At 41.7% G+C, this 10774-nt stretch overlaps 1 protein-coding gene and 1 non-coding gene across 2 annotated transcripts; both read left to right on the top strand.

Moving 5' to 3' along the window:
• The first annotated feature begins 2107 nt into the window (after nt 1-2107).
• LOC111825758 lies at nt 2108-2213 on the top strand. The gene has a single exon (XR_002828949.1). It is a non-coding gene; the product is annotated as a U6 spliceosomal RNA (small nuclear RNA).
• A 4085-nt stretch (nt 2214-6298) lies between these two features.
• On the top strand, nt 6299-7239 carry LOC102423164 (olfactory receptor 11G2). The gene has a single exon (XM_014454779.1). It carries the CDS (start codon nt 6313-6315, stop codon nt 7237-7239), a length of 927 nt encoding a protein of 308 aa, XP_014310265.1. The 5' UTR covers nt 6299-6312.
• Nucleotides 7240-10774: the final 3535 nt, after the last annotated feature.

Here is a 10774-nt window from a genome sequence, read left to right as displayed (position 1 = left end):
CCATCTGCCCATTGTTAAGAGCTACTGGGGAGGTCATTAACTTCCCACCTATTCTGACCTGGAGGAACGAAGAACAGGCAGTTTCCCAGTTGGGGGGGGGGAATAAAAAAAATAAATGTGGGTGCTGGCAGTAGCACGAAAGTGGAAAGAAGGAGAAAATACAGAGGGGATATGGACAGGGAACCAATGACCTCTACTAACACCACCTCTGAGAATTCTGTGAGAATATATCTGGGATGAAGGGACAATGAGAGGAGAAGCTAAGAATAAAAAAGAATGAAAGAAAAAGAGGACATTTCATAAGTTAGCTCTCTACATCCATGTGAGTAAATTAATCTCCCTGGGTTCCTCACTCCACAGGGTTTACCTCTCCCACCACCAGTCATCAATGCAGAATGTTCCTGTCAACTTTTCAGAGGGTAAAAATACTCACTCAATAAAAATATATCATCTTCCATTATGTGCCCGTATCATAAGGTGGCTATGACACAAGGACATATGCAAGAAATGGTGAGGAACACGGAAAACAACAATAGCAATGATAATAATAGGTTATGGCTAAATCACAGAGGTCCTGGTTTGCCACTTTTGAATTTATGTTGTGGACAGAGGGAAACATCAAAGCTATTCAAACAAGGAAATAAACTGGGCTGACAAGTCTTTGAGATGAAACTCCTTCCACAGTTGGGGGTAAATGGACAGAAAATGAGAATGAAGAAGGTGAAGAGCCCCACTCCTAGACGCACCTGCTGGAGGGGAGCTACAGATGCCCTGCTCTGCCCTCTCTTGGACCTGGGAAGTGTTCCCTGAGCTGTTTGAGGCTCACAGGGCCTCAAGAAAGGAAAGAAAAAGATTTATAAGAAAGCCAAGGTGATCCTTGGAAGAGATTGATTCCTGCTGTAACTGTACAGCCCTCCATGCCCGAGGTCTCATCATACTTCCAGCCCATCTCTTCTTTCTAGGAAATCAGAGGAGGCTTGTCCTCAAAACCCATAACTGGCACCACTCATTAGATGTCCAATAAATACCTTCCTGCATTGGAGCTACTACACCATGTGTTATGTGGGGGAGGTGAAAATTTCCCCCTTCCCTTCTTGGTTTTGTGGCTGGTTGAATAATTAACATGATGTAAGACAGATTAACAGGAGAAAACCAAGTTTTGATACTTACTTATGGGGAATTCACATAAGCAAGAAAATTCCATGGACACTAAGGGAAAAAGAGGTTTATGTGTCATTCAGGACTAGAGAGAAAGAGACAGGAGTCTGGAACTTCAACAGAAATTAAGACAGGAACAGGCCTATCTTAAATTCCTTGAGGTGATTTGAGAAGAGGTCAAATGTTCTTCCTGAGTCTTTTGTTTCTTAAAAATAAAATAATGCTCATGCCAGACACATTTTGGGATGGCAAATTTTGCTTCCCTGCAGTTGGCAGTTACTCTGAGTCGGCTTAGGGACTGATTAGATCTCATGCTGGCCCTGAGAAGTTTGGGGCTGGAAAAGGTAATATTTTCTACTCTTACTGGAAAGCAAAGGCAGTAGGCATCACGGTCTCCAGAGAAGGCAGGCTCTAGGGAAAGGGAAGAACTAACACAGAAAAGTCTCCTGACACTGCTCTCCTTCAGGAAGTGGGAAGTTAATCCTCATGGAGCAGGGCTCACTCCCTGGAGGCTCTGCTTATAACCCTTCCATCCTCCAGCAAACACTGAGAGAGCTTCACCCTATCTCTACGCCTCCGCTCACTTATGGTTATTGTCGAGGAGACCACCTCTCCTCCCAGGAAGATCAGACACCATCTTCAGGTTTGGATTCCCCTCTCATCCATGAAAGGAGATGATATAATGCTTAGATAAGAAAAGAAACATTAAACATCTAGAAAAGCTCCTCCCCTCTAAGTAAGGCTCCTGTTCACTTTGCCTCAGCCATTTCACATGGCTAACGATTCCCAAGCATCACTGTGTGCCAGGCCCTAGAAAGTACTTCCACATACGTTACCTCATTCAGAATCCCCAGTCCTTTGGTGAAAGTGTTACTGTGCCCATTCTACATTGAAGGAACTGGGAAATAGTTTATATGATTGAAATAGTTCCACAATTGGCAAATTATGAGTGCTCACTTCGGCGGCATATATACTAAATTGGAACGATACAGAAAAGGTTGGCATGGCCACTGCGCAAGGATGACATGCAAATTTGTGAAGCGTTCCATATTTTTTTTAAATGTCAAATTATGATTTATAATTCAAACCCTAAGTTCCTTGCTCCAAATCCTTGGTTTTCCTACTGCTTTAGCTGCCTACTGCTGCTCATAAATAGGAAAATTGTTCTTATTTTCAAGGGCTTTGCAGACATGGGGCAGGTATGAAAACCACCTGTCCAAATGGAATAAAGCAGGCAGATGTGCTGCTGTGAGAGCAGGCCAATCATACTTCCACACCTTTGTGCCTTCTTAGACCAGCTTTGGAGGACAAAAATTAAAGTATCAAAGAAATGCCTTTCTCTCATCTTATATATTATAGCTCAGGACCAGCTAACCTGATTGGATCTACTTCCACCTTTCCAAGATATAATGGGGGTGAGGGCGTAGTTTGTTTTGTTTGGCTTTGTTAAGTAACTCAGCAAAGCATTCCGTATGCATACACACAGCTGGGACGCCACTGCGTCCACATTCTCACTCTGTCACAGTGCTTTCGGTAGCTGACTCAGACCTGTCACTGTGGACAACGCCAGCCTACCTTTGTGCCTAGTACACACCACTGCTGCTTCTGTACACGGGAACCCGATAATAAAAGGTGAGTAGCACTACTTGTTAGAAATTTTTTTCACCCACTGTCAATTCTGTCAGGTCAAGCATTAAATGATGATGGCACACTGAGAATCATTTTTCACACACTGCTTGTTATGTAAGGCAGCTTTGTCAGACTCTGAAAGTTGAAGAATTGCCTAGAGGGAGTTGGAAGAATCTTTGGGCTTCATGTATAAGTGACAAGCTATCCAACTGATGTTTTCATCTGAGAGATCAATGTAACTACAAGATCACCTCTAGATTTGTTAAAATCTTGATATCATGAGTATTGTGATATACTTGCAGTGGGATTAACGCATTTTATAATGAAAAGTGATCAAAAATCATATAATCCTATTCCCTTTTCATAGAAAGAAAACAACTCTTATAGAGATTTAAGGACTCCACTAGCACCACTAAGCAAATTTGTTGCAATGCTGAAACAAATTTGTCCATCCTGCTCTCTCTCCTATTTCCACATCCAGAGCTGGGGGACCATAATTATCTTTAGCAGTCAGAGAGGTAACATCTGGGTGCAGTGGGACATGTCCTACCACCCAGAACGTTTGATCTCCCATTACTTTCTTTCCATGTCAAGTCCGGGCCAACACTCTGGTAGCCTCATGTTATTTGGAGCCTTTCTTGTATGTTTTGTATGTTTCATTTCCTAAAATTTCACATCTCAGGTTTTCTGAAGTTCAAATGAAGTAATTGGCAAGTATCTATTATCTATCTATATTTTCTATCTTTATAAACTGTTAGACAATTGTTTCTTTGATAAATATTTACAAAAGTCCTAGTATCTTCCTCAAACTGTGCTGAGCACTGGGGACAAGTGAACATGAAGGACAACAAGAACAAAGACCCTAAGTTAGGCTGTTTCTAAAAACTGAAAGAAGGCCAATGTTATATCACTGAAGTACTATGTGGAGGAGGGAAGATGTGAGTGTGTGTGTGTGTGTGTGTGTGTGTGTGTGTAAAAACAGAGAGAGAAAGAGGTAAATCCTAATGACTTTGGGAAATTATTTTTGTAATTTAGTGGAAATCTGGCCCCAAAGTTCTGTTAACTCAGCAAACAGGCTGATTCCAGCTGCTGGCCTCTAGAGGTCTCCTCAATTTCTGATAAGGTCACTTGCTAGACCAAGAAGCTGCCATGGTTCCACCGTTAAATAGATGGCCCTTGCTTTCCTGTCCCTATAAATGTGTAGGGCTGTGCTCAGTAAATTATGGCCAGTGAAACAAATCTGGCCAGCTCCCTGTATTTTTATGGCCAGTGAACTAAAACTTCTGCCATTTTAAATTTAAAAAGCAAGATAAGATTAACATTCTGCAACACATGTAAGTTATATGAAATTCAAATTTCAGTGGACATAAAGGTTAATTGGAGCACAGCCATGTGCATTCAGTTGTCTATGGCTGCTTTCACACAACGGCAGAGGTCAGTAGCAGAGACTATAGTCTGCAAGCCTAAAATATTTAGAAAAAGTTTGCTGACCCCTTAAAGAATGACAGAAGTGGGTCCCTCTCCACTGAAATGCTGGCTAGTGTGGGTGTAGTCCAAAGACACAACCTCCCAGTGGGATCAGTAGTGCACAGGGGATGGTGTACACCCTGCTACCCTCTGCTTGTTGAACCCTATTTTATATTTTCTGTGTTTATGCTAGTGAAGTATGTTTGTGCCTCCTTTGCACAAAAGTGTGGTGTGTGTGTGTGTGTGTGTGTGTGTGAGAGAGAGAGAGAGAGAGAGAGAGAGAGAGAGAGAGAGACTGCCCAGAAGAGCAGAGTCTATTAAACCCTATTCCAGTTATGTACATCAAAATAGAGTCTGTAGATCTGTGGAGATTTTATTGTCCCAAGCATCCATCACACAATAGAAATCAGGAAATCTTGAATTTAAAATGACCCAGAATAGGTTTTAAAATATTATAAACTAGAGGCCCAGTGCATGAAATTCGTGCACTGGTAGGATCCCTAGCAGCTGCCGGGTGCTGGCCAGGGCCTCCCTCCCTTCCCTCGGCCAGCCCTGCCCCTGGTCGAACTCCCAGACAACTCCCCGGTCTAGGGGACAATTTGCATGCTATGCTTTTATTATATAAGATTGTGTTATAAATACTCACCCAGGCTCCTCACCCCCCAACAAAATTGTAATCCTCCTCCCCCATGACACTCTAAACACCCACACCTATATTTGAGAAGGGGTGTCATCTTGCTGCTACCACCTTTTACTCTTGGTCCTAGAGGTTTCTCGGGCCTTGACTATTCCTAGTAAAAAATTATTAGACTCCCTGGGCCCCTTGCCAAATTTCAAAAACCAAAACGTAGACTTAGCATTGAAGAAAGGGTAGGGGACACAGACTCTCTCTATGTTGCTCACTTATACATTTATTTACAGAGGATTCTAATTGATTCCAAGGCCTGAGTGCATGATCATTTAACAAAGGTATTCTGACTCATTTAGGACCAAAGAAAGTCATTATGCAGATATTCAATCTCTAGAAGCCACTCTGCCTTGAGATGCTCCCAAGTAGTTACTGGGGAATGGAGCAAAGTTTTCGTTTCCCACCCCCTACAAATCCACTGCTATTTAGAATTCCATGTTACCAATAATATCCACAGTTGGTATTATTGGAATAGAATTATATGTATAACTATACACTGGGAAAATTCATATCTCTTTTCCAAGTAAGCACACACCTATTTCAGCATTAATAATTATTTTACCTTGGTCTTTCTGTTTTAACACAGCAGAAACTAAGGCTAATTTTCTCTAGTTGATTTCACTGTTTTACACATGAAATAGGTATGCAATATTATTTAATTAATAAGTTAATTTAATTTTAAATAAGGCCAGTTTTAAAAGTCACATAAAAGAACTAATTCAAAAAGTTCTATGAGTTCATATTACATGGCTACAAATTTGACTCAGTTTCTGCCAACTGTCAGTGGTGTCACCTCTTCTGTAGATGAAAGAAATTCCATTTTTGTAAGAATACAGAGATAGTAGATAGAGACTCTATTAAGTGGAACATTCAATGTAATCTTTAAATATCTCTGTGTCACTCTCCTTCAAGAGCTTATCAATTCTGATCAAAGTTTTCTTGAGTCCACAGTGAAAATATGAATGAGAAGAAAGAAGCAACCCAGGTCAATATTCAGTTAAAGGAAAAAAGTGGCTATTGATATATGTCTTTATTTTCTTCTCCAAGATAGTTTAAATATAAATCTGGGTCCCCATCTATCTATACCCAGTCATTTAATATTTGCTGGTCATTTCACACAAACCCATGAAAATCTCCAACAACTTCAGCACCACCACTGGCTTCATCCTGCTAATAGTCATTGACTTCTAGTGCTTTTACAGTCCAACAGCTAAGCCAGGGCAGTATTTCAGGTTTAGAAAAAAATAGCAACTATTGATATATAAGTGTTTATTGCTTCCCCCATGGTGGCGTCAATACATACCTGAGTCCCCATCTATCTATATACAGTTATTCAATGATTTGATGGTCTTTTTGCAGCTCACAGACCCATGAAATTTTTCAACAACTCCAGCACCATCACTGGCTTCATCCTCCTGGGCTTCCCTGGCCCCAGAGAGAAGCAGGTCCTCCTCTTTGTGCTCTTCTCTGTTGTCTTCCTCCTGACCCTCATGGGCAATGGTTCGATCATCTGTGCTGTGCGCTGGGATCAGAGACTGCACACCCCCATGTACATCCTGCTCGCCAACTTCTCCTTCCTGGAGATCTGGTATGTCACTTCCACTGTCCCCAACATGTTGGCTAACTTCCTCTCTGACACCAAGGTCATCTCCTTCTCTGGATGCTTTCTCCAGTTCTATTTTTTCTTCTCCTTGGGTTCTACAGAATGCTTTTTCTTGGCTGTTATGGCATTTGATCGATACCTTGCCATCTGCCAGCCTCTACACTACACAACCATTATGATTGGACGTCTCTGCACCAATCTTGTGGTCAGCTGCTGGGTACTTGGCTTCCTCTGGTTCTTGATTCCTATCACTGTTATTTCCCAAATGTCCTTCTGTGGCTCCAGGATCATTGACCACTTCCTGTGTGACCCGGCTCCTCTTCTAGCACTCACTTGCAAGAAAGCTCCTGTGGTAGAGCTTGTCTTCTCCATTTTAAGTCCTCTGCCGCTCATCATTCCCTTTCTCTTCATCGTGGTGTCCTATGCTCTGGTCCTAAGAGCTGTATTGAAAGTCCCTTCAGCAGCTGGACGAAGAAAGGCTTTCTCCACCTGTGGGTCCCATCTGGCTGTGGTTTCACTGTTCTATGGCTCAGTACTGGTCATGTATGGGAGCCCAACATCTGAGCATGAAGCTGGAATGCAGAAGATTGTGACTCTGTTTTATTCCGTTGTGACCCCACTTCTTAACCCTGTGATATATAGTCTTAGGAACAAAGATATGAAAAAGGCCCTGCAGAAATTTCTGGGAATATAAAAAGTGTTCATCAACAAGGCTCTTGGGCAATTAGAGCTCAAAAATGTATTTGACTTATTTACAAACATTTTTAAATATTTTTATTGATTTCAGAGAGGAGGATGGAAGAGAGAGAGATAGAAACATCAATCATGAGAGAGAATCATTGATTAGCTGCCTCCTCCACATCCTCCACTGGGGATGAGCCTGCAACCCAGGCATGTGCTCTGACCCAGGAATCGAACTGTGACCTCCTGGTTCATAGGTTGATGCTCAACTATTGAGCCATGCCAGCCAGGCTACAAACATTTTTTTAAATGGCATTTAACTTATTTTCAGGTTTAAAAAATGGTTTTACTCAATAATTGTTCATTTTAGCACTGGCCAAAACCTCAATCACCTATGAGCATGTGTCTGTTGTTTATTTCTTCTCTTGGTTTTTTATCATTTGTCTTGTTTCTTAGCATTCTTCAATTTTTTTATATTGAAAAATTAAAGAATTATATTGAAAAATTGTGAAGATAATGGGTGTGATAGCTCAATAAAAGTTGTTTTCTTCTTAAAATATAAATACAGTAGAGGCAGATGACTTTGATCTCATTTAAGGACTATTTTTAGGTGATATAAACTGAGTCGATGCAAGTTTTGTTCTTATTTCTGGGATGTAACCCTTACTCTAGGAACATAGCTTTTCTGAGATCTTACTGCAAAAGCCTGGACTGTTGTTAGGACTCCTCTACCTTAGTGGACAAAGATTTCTATTTTTGTGCTCCTTGAATCCTATGACTCCTGAAACCTCTCCTCAGTTCTTTAGACACCCCCTCAGTTTCTGCTTTCTGCTAGATTTCTTGAAATCTCATCTTGCACATGAATGGCTTAGAAATCCAAAAATGTTTTGAAAATAGATTACATCATATATTGAGCCTCACTTTTCTGTGGTCCTTCTCTCGCCAGGATTTCTCAAACCCCAGCTGGTTTGGCAGCCACAAACACCAAATCCTTTATCTCCTCAGTTCAGTGAAACTACTGCTTTCTGCTGAGACTTTATTCTTTCTTCTCCCCCTTCTTTCCCTCCTGCCTCCATATCCCATACTCCCTCTACCCAGTGAATTGTCATGTCCTCAGGGGAAAATGTCCAAGGTGAATGTGGAATTCATCTCCTGTCCCTCCCTTTTGGAATTGTAGCCCCTGGAGCTTTGCCTGTGTTGATTGCTCTCCAGTGCCTTCCAATGGTTGTTTTGTATATTTTGTCCAGATTCTATAGTTACTTTTGGCAGAACAGTTTGTTTAATACAATTTGTTTAGTCATGACCATAACCAGAAATTCTTTTCTATTATACCAAAATTCCATACATTCTCACTTATTTTCTCATTTTCAGAAGATGATCTTATAACCATGTTCAGAGATAAGCGCATATAGGGACTGGTATAGACACAAGTCTGGATATAGACCTGCTTTTTCTTTTCATTGCAATCAGCTCCAGATTCCTAGGATTCTACCCCTGCAAGCAAGGCTAGGGCTGGAGGTGGGGGGCTGCTTACAGTAAAATGGAAGGTAAAACCAGGACCACAGAAAACAGATATAAGCCTTTTTTTTTTTTTTAGAAATAAATTAATTATTTATTTATTTATTTTAAGTAATCTTTATTGTTGAGATTATTACAGAGGTCCCTCTTCACCCCCGCCCCATAGCTCCTCTTCACCCAGTTCCCACCCCACCCCAGGCCCTAGCCACCCTATTGTCTGTGTCCATAGGTAATGCATACATGCATATAAGATCTTTGTCTAATCTCTTCTCACACAACCCCACACCCCCTTCCCTCTGAGAATCATCAGTCTGTTCCATTTCCATGCCCCTGATTCTATACCATTCATCAGTTTATTCTGTTCATCAGATTTTTTATTCATTTGATTTTTAGATTCAATTGTTAATAGATATGTATTTGTTGCCACTTTGTTATTCATATTTTTTATCTTTACCATTTTCTTCTTCTTCCTCTTCATAAAGAATACCCTTTAGCATTTCATATAATACTGGTTTGGTGGTGATGAACTCCTTTAGCTTTTTCTTGTCTGTGAAGCTCTTTAGCTGATCTTCAATTCTAAATGATAGCTTGGCTGGGTAAAGTAATTTCGGTTGTAGGTTCTTGCTATTCATCACTTTGAATATTTCTTGCCACTCCCTTCTGACCTGCATATTTCTGTTGAGAAATCAGCTGACGGTTGTATGGGCACTCCCTTGTAGGTAACTAACTGCTTTTCTCTTACTGCTTTTAAGATTCTCTCTTTTTCTTTTGCCCTTGGCATTTTAATTATGATGTGTCTTGGTGTGGTCCTCTTTGGATTCCTTTTCTTTGGGGTTCTCTGTGCTTCCTGGACTTGTAAGTTTATTTCTTTCACCAGGTAGGGGAAGTTTTCTGTCATTATTTCTTCAAATAGGTTTTCAATATCTTGTTCTCTCACTTCTTTGGCACCCCCATAATTCAGATGTTGGTACAATTGAAGTTGTCCCAGAAGCTCCTTATACTACAGATTTGTGCACATTGAAAGGAAATTGATTAGAAGGTGACCAGTGGGGTGGAACTGGGCAAGCCGGGCCGGAGCCAACCTCCCGCAGTCCCTCCCCAGCCGGCTGCACCTGGGACGGCGCCAGAGCTCGAAGGGGGTCTGCAGAGTGAGCGGGGTCCCTCCAGCAGGTGGGGTCCTTCGGCCTGGCCTGCGGGGATCGGGCCAAAACCAGCAGGCCAACATCCCCCAAAGGGTCCTGGAGTGCGAGAGGGCACTCTGCAAAGTTCTGTTGCTTGGCAGCTCCTGCGTTAAGCATCTTCACCCTGGTGGTCAGTGTGTGTCATACCTACCGGCTGGTTGGCCGGTCAGCTGGTTGCTTGGCCTTTTATATAGAGAGAGATTTTTGGATTCTTTTTTCTTTTTGCTCTTCTGATTGGGTGTTTTTTGCTTCCTCATATTTCAAATCATTGATTTGATTCTCCGGACCCTCTAGTCTACTGTTGAATCCCTGTATATTATTCTTTATTTCAGTCAGTGTATGCTTAATTTCTGACTGGTCCTTTTCCTTTTTTTTTTTTTTTTTTTTTGGCATTCTCACTAAGATCCTTGAAAGTGTCACTAAGTCCCTTCAAGGTTTCTAGAAGATTCTTGAGTGACCTTATAACTGTGGTTTTGAACTCTATATCCAGTGGTTTGCTTTCTTTCATTTCTTTCATTTGTGACATGTTTCTTTGTCTCCGCATTTCAGCTGCTTCCCTGTGTTTGTTTCTATGTATTGGGTAGAGCTGCTAAGTCTCCTTGAGTTGAAAGAGTGGCCTTGTGTAGTAGGTGTCCTATAGGGCCCAGTGGCTCAGCCTCCCCAATCACCTGAGGTGGACACTCTAGGTGCACCCTTTTGCAGACTGTGTGCACAGTCTTGTTGTAGTTGAGCCTTGATTGCTGTTGGTGTCACTGGGAGGAATTGATCTCTAAGCCAATTAGCTGTGGGGACCAGCTGCAACTACAGTAGGAGAGCCGCTGTGCAGGAGACATCCTTATGGAGCAGGAC

The sequence above is a fragment of the Myotis lucifugus genome, unplaced genomic scaffold (genome assembly GCF_000147115.1).
Source record: "Myotis lucifugus unplaced genomic scaffold, Myoluc2.0 scaffold_38, whole genome shotgun sequence".
NCBI classification, from domain to species: domain Eukaryota; kingdom Metazoa; phylum Chordata; class Mammalia; order Chiroptera; family Vespertilionidae; genus Myotis; species Myotis lucifugus.
Note: the sequence above shows the minus strand (reverse complement) of the source record. Positions and strands in the feature narration are given on the sequence as shown.

Excerpts from the sequence above, each read along its gene's own strand:
- LOC102423164 (XM_014454779.1), top strand. The coding sequence starts at position 6,313 with ATGAAATTTTTCAACAACTCCAGCACCATCACTGGCTTCATCCTCCTG.